This window comes from Cyanistes caeruleus, chromosome 11 (genome assembly GCF_971803275.1).
Source record: "Cyanistes caeruleus chromosome 11, bCyaCae1.hap1.1, whole genome shotgun sequence".
Taxonomy (NCBI): Eukaryota; Metazoa; Chordata; class Aves; order Passeriformes; family Paridae; genus Cyanistes; species Cyanistes caeruleus.
In genome coordinates, this window is record NC_141711.1 from 1023631 (window position 1) to 1039661 (window position 16031).

Sequence of the window (16031 nt, forward strand, 5' to 3'; positions counted from 1 at the left end):
AAATCCTTCAGGTTTTAAGCAGAAAAGCCGCTGTGTTTGGGCTCAGTGCACTGGGAGCCCAGTCAGCTCCAGTCCCTGGGCTCTCAGCTCTCCTGGAGAGCTCTGAGCAGCAAGCACAGCGGGCTGGGGGAACCCTCATCAATAGCAATAACTGAGAACAGCCAGCTCTGGAGAGCACCTGGGCTTGTCCCTGCCTGCTCCAAACAAGCAGGACAGCAGTGGGACCGAGGGACAGCACAGGGGACACTGTGAGGAAGGAGAAGGGAAAGAGAACCAAGCCGAGGAGGAGAAGGTGTTAGGCTGGAAAAGGAACAAAATACAGATACAAGATAAACTGAGATGGGTTTAGGAAAGGGATGATTAGACACTGTGGATTAGTGAATTAAGGGGAGAAACAGAATACACCCAGGGAATTAAACTGCAGTGTGGTTTTAACCAGTGCTTAAAGAGAATTTCTGTGATCACAGCCTGAGACAGCCCCTCCCAGACCGAGAGCCCTTTCCAGGCTCCAGGATCAATGTCCCACTGCAAGGCATCTCTGAAACACTGCAGCCTGCTGTTTTCCCTGGACTCTCCTGTCCCAGAGCAGGGTGAGCACAGATGTGCTGCTGCCCAGAGCCCAGCTCACCCTCACCCAGGACGTGCTGGGGCACCGGAGCCCAGCATGCCTGAGCTGCATTCCCAGGACTCCCAACAAACCTGATCCACCTTGCTGTTCACACACTGAAACACATGCAGAGACTTTTTCTCATCATAAACAAATGACTTGCTTTTTTACCCATCTGTGGTGTTAACAGCCCCAAATGCTCTCAGCAGGGACTCCTGAAAGCCCCATGAGCCACCAAGCCACTGCAGAGCCCAGCCAAGGCCCCTGGAAACAGGGGGGGCACTGCCAGCCCCCCTCAGCTCTGGACTCTAACAAGGGGTTAAAATAATAATAATTAAAAAAAATTAAAATAAAATAAAATAAAATAAAATAAAATAAAATAAAATAAAATAAAATAAAATAAAATAAAATAAAATAAAATAAAATAAAATAAAATAAAATAACCACCACAAGATTCCTTTGAGATTGAAACCACACAAACCTTGAAAGGCTGAAGGGGAGAGGAGCAGCCCAGCCTGCAATGAGAGCTGATGTAACCCCCTGTACATCCCCCAGCATGCTGCCTCTGAGAATAAACCACTTCAAATGCAGCTCCTATTTCCAGCTCAGGTGTCTCCTCACATAGAGCCCAGCAAATAGAATTTCAAACACCACCTTGACAAATAACTTCCCTCAGAACACAGGGAAGACTAAAAACTCCACTGATCCTCACTCCCTACCTGCCAGGACTGCAGGGTGGGAACAGACGGGATTTTCTCCTCGCTCTGGACTTTTCTCCCTCCACGAGGAAGGCTCAGACACCTTTGGGGACACACCAGGGAGCGCTTCTGGCTGCCCAGGAGATCCTCAGGAGTGCATGAAAACCTTCTGCCACGAGAGTGGAGGGCTTGGGGTGTTTGTCATCCTCAGCTGTCTGGGGAAGGGTGAGGAATGAAGGAGGCAGGGGAGGATGTGATGGAAGAGGCATCTCCGAATTATTTAAGTGCTGCTACTCCCCCGGGGCTGGGAGAGCTGTTCCCTGCATTAGCACAAAGGGAAAATCCTCTGTGAAGTATGGGAGGCACAAAGTGAGGCAATATTTCCCATTCCCTCCTGGAACACGGCATCTCAGCCACGGAACCGGAGCCCCTGACTGCATCCCATGATCTCTCCCCCCTCCCAGAGCTGGTCCCCAACAAATCCACCCTGCCCTGCACAGCAGACACGTCCTCAGGGTGATCACAATATTTCTGTCCTCTGGGGGAAGTCAAGGGGGCAGCAGGGCCTTCCTCTGCAGCACAGCAGGAGGAGAGGAGAGCTGGGATTCTCAGGATTCTCAGGATCCCTCTGGGCAGGCTGGGGGCAGGGAAGAGCCAGCTGAGGAGCAAAGGCTCCAGGACAAACCTCGAGGAAGCCTGCTTTTCCTGCCCTCAGCACAAAAGAGACACTTTGGGAAGAATTCCTGCCTTATCTTCTAAGAGTTTTAAATTTTCACAATCACAGTCAATTCTGCTCCTGAAATGAGTTTTTTTAGGATGAAACAAATGTGACTTTCCAGCCCACTCTCTATGGCAAAGCTTGCTTACTTTTGGGTATTGTTCCCCAGCCATGGCTCAATCTTTGCAACCCTGGCCACCTGAATCCACCTTTGCTCTACAGCTTTTCATCCTTCCCTCTCCTCAGCCTCATTCCTCTCTTGCTCTTCCCACAGACTCCTCACTTTTATTATTCTCTAACCCAAACTCTCTCCTTTCCCCCTTCCCCTCCCCAAAGCAGCAGCCTCTGCACTTCCAGGGGATCTCCTCAGGCTTGCTAAGGCACATTACCAATCTCTGTGCCATTTCCTCCCCTTTCCTCCCCAGTTTCCATCGTCCCCAGCTGCCCCCCAGCGCTGTCACAGTGCCTGCTGTCCAAGCTGGGGTCCTGCTCTGAAAGCACACTGCCACTTGTTTGTTCAGCAGCAAGAATTGCCTATTTCCATTTTATTCTGTCCTTGAGATGCAATCTCCACATGGTCAATAAGTGCCTGAAAAAGGCAGATATTTATCATTAAGGTGAGAGCCCCAGGCTGGGGCAGCCCTGGCTGATGGGCAGCACCCACACTGTGCAAAGCATCAACAAATTCTGGGCTTCATTGTCACGGCCAGAGCAATCTCTGCCCACCACTGCTGTCACCTCCCTTCTCACTTTTAACCTTGGGGTACCTTGTAAAGAGCCTGCTCCTCGCAATGAGGGGTCCAAAGGCATTCAGCAGGGCTTTAATGGATCCAGAGGAAAACACAGATCTTTCATCAGCATCAGAACGCAAGGCAAAAAGGAAATAAATCAGGATTTTCTACTTGGCACTAGGACTCAGCACTGCCTTTGAGATGTGCAGACAGAGCAGTCTCCTCTCAACCCCACAGTTGTACAACTCCCTCCTAGCAGTGATTTCACTCTCTCATGTTATCCAGCACTAATTTGTGCTAATGGAATTCCCAACAGACAGCATAAAAATTAAGTCCTATTACAAAAATGCAGATTCAGGATCAGAGCAGGCAGCAGAACAGACCTAGAGGAGCCTACAAAAGTGCTGTGTGAATCACTGAGGGATGACAGAGCAGCTCTGGGCTTTTATCAGTGTCAGCTTCTGTCAGCAAGGGCTGGGGAGAGCAGAGACCTCTGATAGCACTGGGGGGGTCAGGGAGCCTCAGGACACGACTCAGATCCCCAAAAGCCCCCAGCAAAAGAGTCAGATCTTCTGAGAAACACGTCAGGGGAGAAAACAAGTATCAAGGCTCTAGGAATAGTTGCATTTTCAGTTTTTGGTGGGTAAAAGGGTTTAAAAAACCTTTGCTGCAGACAACAAACCCAGAGAAAATAACTTCTGTAATGAGCACTTCATTGTAGGCCATTAATCTGTAAAGAAACCAATGGATTTGGAGAGGATGATACTCAATGCACAGATGGTGATGTAGTGTAAAATAATGGTTGAACTGGTTCTGGTGGAGTGACACAGAACCATGGAATGTCCTGAGCTGGAAGGGAGCCACAGGAACAAAAATCCAACCTGGCCCTGCAGAGACACCCCCAAATCCCACCCTGGGCATCCCTGGGAGTGATTCCTGGAGCTCTGGCAGCCTGGGGCTGTGCCCATTCCCTGGGAACCTGGGCAATGCCAGCACCTCTGGGGGAAGAACCCTTCCCTAAAATCCAACCCAAACCTCCCTGGCACAAGTTTCACTTGTTAAAGACAAGGATAACATGTCTCACACAGGTTTGTGCCTGTGTGAATACACAGGGGGCTTGTAGCAAATACAAAGCTAAAGGGAAAAACAAGATAAAGAAATTCAAGTTTATATATAGAAACGCTCCTCAGGAGCACTGCTGGGGAAATGATTCTGCTTCTGAGGGTAGGAAGGATTGAAAATGAGAGTGGTTTGGGTTGAAAGGGACCATAAACAATCCTGTTCCACCTGCAGGGAGCCACCTGAGGGGCTGGAGTTTCTGTTTCTGAGCAAAGCCAGCTCCTGCCCTGCTGCACAGAGATGTTCCCACCTCAGCCAGGGGACAGGAACCACAGACAGGGAGAGCTACCGAAAGCTGCAGTGAAGACAGGAGCAAGGAGGATCAGGAGGGCTCAACAGGGGCTGTGCTTTCCATGGTGAAGGGGCTTAGAGGTGATTCTGGAGCTCTGCTCTGCCAGGGTGACACCACAGCACTGCCACTCCACCCTCCAACTGGAGCTGCAGCCCTGCCAGAGCCTGGCACAGGAGCTGCAGCCCTGCCAGAGCCTGGCACAGGAGCTGCAGCCCTGCCAGAGCCTGGCACAGGAGCTGCAGCCCTGCCAGAGCCTGGCACAGGAGCTGCAGCCCTGCCAGAGCCTGGCACAGGAGCTGCAGCCCTGCCAGAGCCTGGCACAGGAGCTGCAGCCACACCAGAGCCTGGCACAGGAGCTGCAGCCACACCAGAGCCTGGCACAGGAGCTGCAGCCACACCAGAGCCTGGCACAGGAGCTGCAGCCCTGCCAGAGCCTGGCACAGGAGCTGCAGCCCTGCCAGAGCCTGGCACAGGAGCTGCAGCCCTGCCAGAGCCTGGCACAGGAGCTGCAGCCACACCAGAGCCTGGCACAGGAGCTGCAGCCCTGCCAGAGCCTGGCACAGGAGCTGCAGCCCTGCCAGAGCCTGGCACAGGAGCTGCAGCCACACCAGAGCCTGGCACAGGAGCTGCAGCCCCTTTGGCACACCTGCAGCACACAGAGAGGGGCTCCTTTCCCCAGAGTCCTTCCCCAGCCCCTCTGGTGGCTCTGAGCATCCCCAGGTTGTCCCTTCTGGCCGCCCTGCCCTGTGCAGAGGCAGAAGCCTGGCTGTGGCTGAGCACAGGGAGCTGGGTGGTGGCAGGAGGGAGGTGAAGGAGGGACACACATCCTGCAGCTCCAGCCCATCCTCACCCCCCTGAGCCACAAAACTTCAGGAGAGAGCCCCAAAACCCCAGCAGCAGCACAGCCAGCCAAGCCAGCTGTGAAAAAGGCCATTTGGGGAGAGCAGAACATTCATAAATGCACTCCAGATCTTTCATTTATCTGTTAGGAGGCATTCAAGTGGTCTTTTGCTAACGACTTCAATATATATATTTCTTACAGATAGCAATTAACCTTCTGGTACAGATTAATCTTTTAAAAAAAATCAAAGATGAATTAATCTTTGAAATTCAAGTATTCAGTAGTTTCATTAATAATCTGAAATTGTCCTTTAGATTTCCCATAATTAGACCATTCCCCTAATTTATTAATCCCACAGACTGCAGAGCATGTTTCAAATCTTCATCTCCTGCCACAATGACATATTCAAACTCGCTTGAAGTGCTCATAATAAAAGTCACTTTGTGAAGAATTATTAACTCCGAGGATCAAGCAAAGTCTTTACATGCCAAAGCATATTTGAAAACTAAGCAGGGGAAGCACTTTCCACTGATCCTCAGATTTCCTAAGATCCCGGCTGATCAGAAACAAGTTTGGATAAAACACTGCCTCTAGGATAATTAGCTTGCTGCAGATTCGAGGCCAAAGCCAGGAAATGTGTGGGTACCTACGGACTAAACCCTCCTTTGTGCCAAGGGAAAGAGACTGTGAGAGGCCAGACAGTTCTCCAGGAGCTGACAGCCACCGCTCCCTGCTGGGGTGTCTCAGGTTTGGGCTGAATTCCCTCCAGCCTGGGCTGATCTCCTGGTGCCAGGGGCACACAGGGGCTCTGCTCCCCCTGCCCAGCTCTGCTGCTCAGGAGACATTTCCAGCCCTTTCCTGAAGCCTTCCAGGGCTGGTGATCCCCACCACACCAGACAGCCCCTGCCAGGGCTGGCCAACACCTCCTGCGAGGAGTTTCCATTAATATCCACCCTGACCCTCCCTGGGCCACCTGCAGGCTCTGTCCTCCCATCCCTGTGCCCTGGGCAGGGCCTGACCCCATCTGGGTGTTTTGGGGAGCGGTGGCACAGCTCCCCCCAAAAGCAGCACGAGTTTAACTCACTGAAATGAGCTCCCAGCCCCAGGTCAGGGCACAAGGTACCAGATCAGGACCTGCATCCATTAAACCTCCCAACAACAGGATCTTCTTGCGCTTCCCAGTGTTTGAAACCCCCAGGGAACTTGTTGACAGGTATTAAATCCTGTCAGAACTTCACCTGAGCTTTATCTGCGCGCCACAAGAAGCTGAGCACAGCCCTGAGCTGCAGCAGCAGCGCCGGGGATCGGATTATTCCCATCCCGGGGTGTGAGGAAGGAGTTTTGGCACTATCCCTGTTAGTGCCTTAATCTCCCAGGCATGACCCACATCCCCTGCACACAGAGCTGCTGGGAGCAGGGCTCTGCTCTGGCTTTAGGCTTTGCTCTTGCTGCAGGAGGCTGAGTTACGTGTCGACTGCATCCACAGCTCACGGAATAAATGTAATTCTGCACGAGGTCCATAAAATGGGATCCTGTTCTCCAGCCAGAGCCTGTCCTTCACACAGGGAACACATCTGGAGTATGAGTTTGCAACAGTGGATATTTGCAAATAAAGTCAATTTTCAATTCCAATGAGCGCTGGCATTTGTCACTTCCTGCTGTATTAAATCCAAACCCATTTGCTTTAATACCACATAAATATGCATTTGTAGGAACAGAGGAATTTATGCAAATGTGGGTTCCTTCTGTGACACCAACATAAAGAAACAATTCCAGCTCCCCCTCTCCTCTTCCCTGAAGCCCAGTGGCTTTCCCTGTTTGTTCCCTGGAAGATGCTGCCAGGAGGGATCCATCACCCTGGGACAGGTTGGGATCTGGCTGGGCCTGTCCTGCAGGCACAGCTGGTGCTGTGGGGCCAGCCCTGGGCACGGGGACCCCTGAGCTGCTCCAGGGCACCTCCTGCCCTGCCCTGGCTGGGATCCACGTGCTGCTCTGAGCTGGGGCTCTGCTGCTTTGGGGCATTTGGGGCAATGCCAGGCAGGTCCAGGGTGGGACACCTGTGGGGAGCACAGCAGGGCTTGGCCCACGCTGCTGGGTTCTATCAGCAGAGCCTCCCACAGACAGCCTTTGCATTTATCACCAATTATAAATTCCGTCATCTGCTGCTTTTTCCTTCCCAGCACAGGAATCATCATCAAACACTTCAGTTTGCAAGCCCTTGCGAATCTGGATTGTAAATCAGCTTGCCAAGGCCTCACACCCAAGGTCTGGCACGTCTCATCCCACACCATGGGGCCTGCTGGCTCCACATCCCACACAGCAACCCCGGAGCCTTCAGGGGAAAGGTTCTGAACTCCCTGCCCTGAGCTGGGCACAGGAATTCCAGAGCAAACACCCCACATGGGGCTGGGGCCAGAGCTGAGCACCAGCGGTGCCACAGGCCAGAGACAGCTCAGCACAATTCCAGCCTGTGGAGACACAACACTCAGCCTTCCCAAATCTGCCTTCTCCCCATCTCCCAATCCGCCAGCACAAGGAAACCTCAGCCAGTGCAGCAGGAGGAGCTCAGTACAACTCAAGGATTTCTGTTTTCCCCAGACTGGAAACCACTGAGGGCTCCCACTCTCTGAAACTCCATGAGCAGTTTAGGAACCACAATATCCAGGAGCCATTGCAGAGCATTGCAAAGAACTGGAGCAGCTTTAGAATCAAATATCAGCTCTGGAAAAACACGATCACATTTGGTACAACACGACATTCATGACAGCGCTTTCTGGAGGGAGGACGGGCGTTGCCTACCTGCCTCTCTGGAAATTTGCATGAAGGACTCGACTCCTTTTTCTCCATAATTCCCTTCAGATGCCAAAGTGGATACATAATTCCATCCCAAAGCTTTCACAATGTCCACCATTGCTTGTGCTTGGAAGGAATCTGGAGGAACCACCCGTGAGAAGAAATCATAGCGCCTGTCATCGCTCAACTCTGGTGCAGTTGAGGCATAACTGATTTGTGGGATCTGTAGAAAAAAACAATTTCTGATAAATACACACATTCACATACTCATGGCACTTCTTGCAGCAGTAGCAGCAGCACCTGGCCTCATCTGGCTTTGCTGTATCCAGCTGCATTTCTCCACCACGTTCCTTTACAACGTACAAGCCAAAGGAACAATCCTTTCATTGGCTTCAAGTTACCCAAATAAAAACTGTGAATCGATTGAAGGCAACTCTGTATGTGCACATCCATCACTCCTTCCCTTCAGGCAATCAAATACAGCACAGAAACCGTTTGAATCACTCACTGCCCTTGGCTCGGTGTCCTGGTTTTACCAGGTTTGGGATCCTGGTAAAGTGAATTAACTCTACACCTGCCAGCACCGGCTGAAAGCCAGGGACACCCTCAGCCCTTGGAGGATGAAGGCTCCAGGCTTAAGGAGGTTTAGTTTTGATTCTTTCTGATGAAGAACAGTGTGAAGGTTGCTGAGCACAACACCTCAGTCCCACAGACACAGCCTGGATGTGATTCAGCTCTGTCCCAACACAGCAGCCACTGCTTTTCCTGCTCTCAGCAGAGTGTGGAGGAGCCTGGCAGTGCCTTTCGTAACAGAGAGACCAGAGCAGTGCTCAGGGCTGTTTTCCCCGTGGCAACAAAGGCCCCTGAGCATCTCCTGAGCTGACAGGACATCAATCCCCAGGCCCATTATGCAATCACTTGAGTTATGGTCTGGGACCGCTCCTTAAACGAAGGACCCTGCCATAACTCTCACTTGAGAGGCCACGAGGGGAGAGGAGAGATTTGCAATGCACACAAACACGATCCTGTTTAATGGGATAAAACTGCTCAGGGCTCTGAGCAAAGGGCAGCACTTGCTGCCTCACCACAAGCACCTCCTGCACTCTCACATTTGGTCTCTGCATAGCACTCCACAAGAATTTATCATTCTACAAGTATTTATCAGCTCTCCTGCCTCCTCAGAAAAATAACCATTGTGCTGCCCCAGGATCAGCAGCCTTGGCTCCAGAGAGAGCAGGGGAAGGAAGAGGAGAGCAGATTCCCCCAGAATTCACATTATACCTGCACAGGCACTTGCAACCCCCACAGCACAGGAGAAGCAGAGACCAGAAGCAGAAGTGCTGCTGGAGAGCCAGGAGAGCGAACAGAGAAATGAACTTTGCATGGAAAAATTATTTACTACCCCAAGAGCTGCCGTTCACCCTGAACAAACACAGAATCTCACGGACCCAGCGGAGCTCCAGAGCTGGAAGGGACCCCCAGGCCCTTCCAGACACCCCAACAATCCCACCTGAGCCTGAGCTCCCTCCCAGGCTCCCTCACCCCAGCTGCTGGGGCACAGAACTGCTGGGCAGCCTGGCCAGCAAAAGCAGGGAAGCTGGGATTTGTCTGTCCTGCTGTCCTGCTGTGCCTGCTGCCCTTTGGGTGGGCACCCCTGTCACAGCACCACGGAGCACAGCTGGCACGGCCAGGGGCTGCTGCTTGCAACTAGCAGAAAAGCGAGGCTGGAAGATCAGCTTCTATCTGTGGCATCTCTTTGTATTCCAACTTGCCAACAATTGCTTTTTCAACTAAAAATCAAAAGGAGCACATTCTGCACTTTTACAATGACCAAAGCTCCTACAGAATTTGCTGCATTGCTTATACTCCTAAGGAGACTTTTTGGATTTTAAATCTTTTTCCGCTGTTCATAAAATATTAACTACTGCTGGCTGCTTCAATCACTTGGAGTATAAAAAGCAGATATTAGGGGTTTTACCAGTGTTTCTAACAGGCTATCTAAAAGCAACATAAAGTTATATATATATGTATATGCCAAGTGGAATTTTTCTCCTGTTTTGTTTAAACACAGGGAGGAGAGTCCTTCAGTGGCTGTGACAGGGGCTGCAGGCAGCAGAGCCCCCCTGCCCAGCCTGTCAGAGCACGCTGCACACCCCTGCAAAAGGCACCTTGTCCTCTGCCCAGCTCCCCATGCACACCAGCAGCATCCCAGCGGCCAAACTGGCCACCAGCATCAGCTAAAATCCAACTGCAGCCCAGCAGGGAGCCCCAGACAGGCACCCCCAGCTCTGCCAGCACAGAAATAACTCAGAAATAACAACAGATTGTGCAGCTCACAGAGCCCCTGGGCCAGGCTGGGCTGCTCCTGCCCAGGGTGTCCCTGTGCAGCGAGGGTGGGCAGGACAGAGAGAGCCAGAGAGTTTTAAATCAGATTGTTGAGGGGTTTTCGGTTATCCAGGTAAATAGTTTCTGTCTCTGCGCCGTTATATTTTTCTTTCATTTTGGTAAAATCTGTTTTTTGTCATCAATTCCAAACTGGAGTTGAAAGAAGCAAGATTTCTCTCCCATCACATTTTCCCCATTTTCTGTTCTGACACATGAAAAAGCTGCAGAGAATCACGGAGTGCTTTCCAAAGGCTCCAGCAGCTTGGCAGGAGGGCTGTGATGAGCAAAGCCCAGGGGACCCCGCTGATCTCCTGGTCCTGCCCCGGCTGCCCTTGTCCAGCAGCACAGCCAGAGCTGAGCTGGGGCTTTCTGAAGGACACTCAGGAGCTGGCAGGGGAGGGAGCACCTCACTGACCACTGATGGAGCACCTCACTGACCACTGATGGAGCATTTCACTGACCACTGATGGAGCACCTCACTGACCCACCAAGGGAGCATTTCACCCATGTGAGGAGCAGATTTTCCCCAGGTCCCAGTTTTCACAGGACCCTGGCAAACACCACGCTCAGGAGTTCCACGTGTGGTTTGCCTGCCTGATGTTCTGATTACAGCAAGGGGGAATGATTAATGCTGGGAACATTGTCTTAGTCAGTGATTAATTAATGTTAATTTATTTCTAACATTGACCATTATTCTTCATTTGTTTCATTTTCTCCGGCTAATGAAGAGCTGTCTCTGGGTCACACTTGTTGTCTCGCTTGCAAAGCAGCTCCTGTTTGAGAGCAGCTGCAGCAGGAGCAGCACAAACACCCCAGGGAGCAACGAGTCTCCTCAGCCTCTCCTTCCACCATCTGACATCCCCCAGCAGAGCTTTGGGACAGCACAACCCCACTGAAACACCAACTTGCTGTCCCAGTGTCTCATTTCAGACTGGCTGTGTATTATTATCCGATCCCGTGTCCTCCTCCTCTCCCTGTTCCACAGACCCTTTCTGCCAAGACAGAATATTTGAGCTGCTCACCAGAGCCTCGTGTCTCATCCTGGAGCACACAAAGCCCATTGCCAGGGCACAAACCCACCCTCCCTGAGGCTGCAGGAGCTCCAAAGCCTGGCTGCCTGTCCCCTCTGCCCCCAGCACCAACAATTGCTGTGCTGCCTGCAAGGGGCTGAGCTCAGCCCCACCGCCTCAGCCCCCCACCAAAGGATGATGGAAATGGTGCACCTGAACCTCACCACTGGCACCAGCCAGGAAACTTCAGAAAAGACAATTTTCCTGAGGACCTTGAGCAATTAAGATAATTCAGGAGTGCACCCGTTGAGATATTAATGAGCTCCTTCCGGGGCAATATTAAGTTCACAGTTTGCTGCATTTTTACTTTCCATTTCCTATTAAATTGTATTGATATGGTTTCCTGGCAATAGGGAAACCTCGTCCTGCTCTGGCAGAGCCTCTTGAACCCATCATAGCTGGCAGGGCAGTGTCAGGCTCCCAAACATGCAAATCCCTCCCAACAACCCAAGTTCACAAAAATGAGCTGCCTGAAGCCTGCACCCCGCTGCAGAAGCCTGGTGTGAACTGATGGACAGGTAACAGCCTGGGATCTGTCCAGGGCTCAGGTTTTATTTGTGTAGAAATGCAGCAGGATGTAATCCTCAGTTAGCACAGCTCCCCTTTGTTCCCATCCACAACAAACAGCTCCAGCATCCTGAGCAGCAGAGAATTGGTTCCTGTCTCCAGCTCAAGTTACCCGAAGTTTTTCCCTGGCTGTTTTCTCTGGGCAAAACCCCTCCAGACTCTTCTCATTCTCATTCTGAGCAGGAAGAAATCTGCCAGGAAGTTCTAGAATATCCGAGATACCCAAGGGAAGCTGTCCCTGTCCTTGGCAGGAGGTTGAACAGACCTTTAAGCTCCCTTGGAGCCCAAACCATGCTGTGATTCTATGGAAATTCCACTAAATGAGATCAGAGCTTGCAAAGGTAACAGGAACAGCTCTTCCTGCTGTTCTCCAGTGGCTGGAACTGGAGTTGTGCATTTCCTCAGGAGCGAGGAGGTGTCCCCAGCCCCCAGGGAAGGGGACACAGCACAAAGAACATCTCTGCCTGCTGCTCCCCTCCTGGCCAGCCCTGCCACACCAAACCCTGCGGGCAGGATCCTCCCAGGGCACCCCCCCAGCAGCACCTGCCCTCCCCTGCCCTGCAAGCTGCACAGAAAAACAAATATTGCTGCAAGCTTTGCTGCAGGGCTCCTGAAAGAGCTGGGAACAGCTGGGCAGGATGAGAACAAACCCTGCTAAAGCACCTCGATGATGGTCGCTCCTTATCACCATCAGGATTCAGCCTCATGCTCACTGTGCACTTTACTGTGCTTACAGAGGTGGCTTTCACAGTCAAAAAACAAATGTTGCCAATGAGAAAGTGAGGAAGGACAATTAGGAAAGTTTTCATGCAAGTCCATTTTGGGATCAACAGCAAATATTTCTGAGCAAGGAAATGAACACTAAGAAAATAAACCTGGAAATGATTCATGAAGCTGAATTTTGCTTATATCCACATTGGATCTTTCCACCAATCCTCCCAGGCTGGCTGAGCTCCAGCTCCCACTCCTTGGCCAGAATTAGGATTAAACAGCCATGATGCAGCTCAGCAGCATCTTTTAAAATTCCCAGCTCCTCATGACCATTATTATTATGGATGGAACCCATTGCTGAAACAAACACTCCCAAAAAGCTACTTTGGGTTTCTCAAACAACTGCCTTTCTAATTGAACACATTTCTTTTAAATTAATTTCAAACCTGAAAAGAGCCCATTTCCAGGCACACAAATCAATCCTCATCCCACCACAACTATCATGGCACTAAGGTGGAAAGACATCCTGAGTGATATTGGCAGGCTGGGAGTCTTCTCCATATCTGCAAGGTCTTTCCTGCTTCCTTTTCTAGGGAAAGTACTCCTAAAAAAATAATTGTAGCAATTAAGGGACAATAATTACAGCAATTAGTACTGTCCACATGGCTCATGGGAGCACTTCATCAGGTCAGAAAGCAGGAAAAAAGATCATAAACACCCAGTAAAATGAGATGTGTCCATAAATATGAGATATCCTGTATTTCATCTTGATGACCTGTGCCTGGACCAAGGCCTGCTTGTGACAGTGATGAGTTTATGGCATAGATTGGTTTTTTATGGAAAAACAGGGGGTGATTTCTTAGCTTTTAAATGTTAAAAGAACCTTGGACTTGAAGAACCTGACTTGGAACAAGGACCCAACATTGAAATGAAAATTAGTCACAGCACAAAAATAAACATCTCACCCTCTTCTGAAGCTGTAGCTAAAACTGTCCTTGAATAAACAAGGACAGCACTCCTGTCTCAACAAGTTCACATACTGGGGATTAGGACTCAGCCATTTTTACCTTCTCAGGGATGAGTTATTTACTAAAACGCTTTCTTTTCCATCCCTGGCAGTGGCCAAGGCCAGGCTGGACGGGGTTTGGAGCACCCTGGGACAGTGGCAGGGGTGGGTGGCAGGGGTGGCACCGGTTGGGCTTTAAGGTCTCTTCCAACCAACCCAGTGTGGGGTTCTGTGATTCTTTGCCACTGGCAAAAAGCATCCTTTAGAGTCCAGCTCCTTTGAGCTGTGCCTGTGAACCAGTTCAAAACGTCCCTGCTACTTAAAAATAACTCTGAGGGAGCTGAGGAGGAGCTGAGCCGGGCAGCAGAGCTCCCAGGGCACGGCTGAGACAGAAATAGAGCACCTGGGAGGGCACAGAGCAGCCTGGCTGTGCTCACATGGCTCAGAAATAGGTGAGGTCTGGGAGGAATGGGCTGCCCCAAGGCCAGGGCTCTCTGCTGAGCTGCTCTCTGAGCACCACAGGCAGGGTGTGCTCCTCTCCATCCCCTCCTCACCGTGCTCAGCACACCAAAAACAGCACTGCAAAAACATCCCCGTGTGCAGGTATGGTTTGTGTTTGCCAGCACAGCCCTCAGCATCTCAGCTGCTAATTGCTCCAGTAAATTGCCATGCCTTGGGACTTACTCTGGCTAAATCACTCCGGGAAAAACACATCCAGAAAGCAGTGTTTGAATTTCTACTGACATGGAGAAAGAGTTTCAGATACACACTTGCCTAATTTGTGTGTGCAAATTCCTCTTTGTGAATAAAGCTGTGTTTATGTAATCATGAAGATCCTGAGCGAGCACTTCTCAGAAGTAAAATTAACCGGTATTTATATTATTTCTATTTTAATTTCTCTTGGTTTATCTGCACTGTGATTCAATAATATCGGGGCAAAAATCTAATTGGTCATTGTTAATTACCATTTCTAAGCCCTTGATCTACAGCCACCCTTCTGGAGGGGAGAACCAACCCTCCCAGCCCTGGGCATGGCAGAGGTGCCCTCGCTCAGCCCTGGGCAGGCAGGACAAGGCACTGACACTGGGACCACCCTCCCTGACACACAGGAGCCACCAGAAACACCTCCAGGAACAGACAACCTCTCCCATCCCCAAAGAGGATTTATCTCCTGCATCAGAGGGATTGCTGATACTCAAGGCAAAGGCACAGGTACAAGTATGACACTTCCCCATTCGATATTTTAAAGTGAAATATTCAGCTTGTTGGGAATTTTAGCTGTCCTGCCCATAAAGCAGCAGGGCAATAAAGCCTCCCTGGTTTGCAGATGCTGGGGATGAGCTATGAGCAGCTCAGCACATTGGATTGCACAGCTCTGAGCAGAATATTCCTCCTAGGATACATCAGCTGGAACATCGGTGCTGATGGCCCATCCACCATGCAAGACTGCACAGATCTTCAGAGTTTAACTCCAGCCCTGGTGGACTGAGAGCTGCACACTGATACTGAGCTAATAGATGGAACTTGGCTAGAGGCAATTTGAAATCTTAACAAAGCTTCAAAGGATCGTGGCTGCTAGGAGCCAGCTCTTCAAGGCAATTCTGAGCTGAACTGATGTAAGGTGATGAGAGCATGGGGACCCTGCAGCCCTTTCCTGGGGACAGATTTGGGATCAGGTGCTGCAGCCAGGCTGCTTCTGCAGCAAGGCTCTGCTCAGCCTCCAAATAACACACAGGATCTCTGGCACCCTGACCCCACCACAGAGATATTGTGTGGAGGAGGGAAGGAGAAGCTCAAAAGAGAGAGCTCTGTGTGCTCTGAGCTTGTGCTGGGTCTGCCTCAGGGGTTGTTGACTCAGCCCAGCCTGGGGAAGCACAAGCACCCCCTCCAGCAGACAGAACAGACAAGGCCATTTAGAAGGGAACACAGCAAGGTCTGGCCACCAAACACTACAGGAAACAAAAGAACTGGTGCTGAAAATGCAAAACTGCAGCTGTATTTGCAGCTCACTACTAAGAGCAAGATTAATGGTTGTCCAGCACCCTCAGGAGCTTGGGAGTGGAGAATTTGGGAATGGAGAGGAACTTGGGTCCTGTTTTGGAAGGGCTGGTATCAGGATTTTCTATGTCACACATGGAAAGTCTCATCCTTGTGTTGCTCCCTCCATCCCCATGTCCTTGACAGAACACAGGGAATGGCTTTAAGCTGAGGCAGATTTAGATGGGATTTTGGGCAGGAATTGTTCCTGGCAGGGTGGGATCCCCTGGCACAGGTGCCCAGAGCAGCTGGGGCTGCCCCTGGATCCCTGGCAGTGCCCAAGGCCAGGCTGGACACTGGGACAGTGGGAGGTGACCCTGTCATGGCTGGGGGGCACTGGGGGGGGATTTGGGGTCCCTCCCAGCCCAAACCAGTCTGGGATTTTGTGTCTGTTCTATGCACAGTGGGGCAGAGGAAGGGCTTGTCTGCCTCTCCCATGGCCTGAGCACACCCTGC

The 16031-nt window shown here is 51.1% G+C and overlaps 1 protein-coding gene across 3 annotated transcripts in view; it reads right to left on the minus strand.

The window, feature by feature from the left end:
* The window catches only part of GRM7 (glutamate metabotropic receptor 7), a 201844-nt gene that overhangs the window by 117265 nt on the left and 68548 nt on the right, over positions 1 to 16031 (minus strand). For all 3 annotated transcript variants that reach the window (XM_086845233.1, XM_086845232.1, XM_086845231.1), the window contains exon 2: positions 7806 to 8022. In XM_086845233.1, the coding sequence (XP_086701359.1) occupies positions 7806 to 8022 (217 nt within the window). The remainder of the gene's footprint in view (positions 1 to 7805; positions 8023 to 16031) is intronic.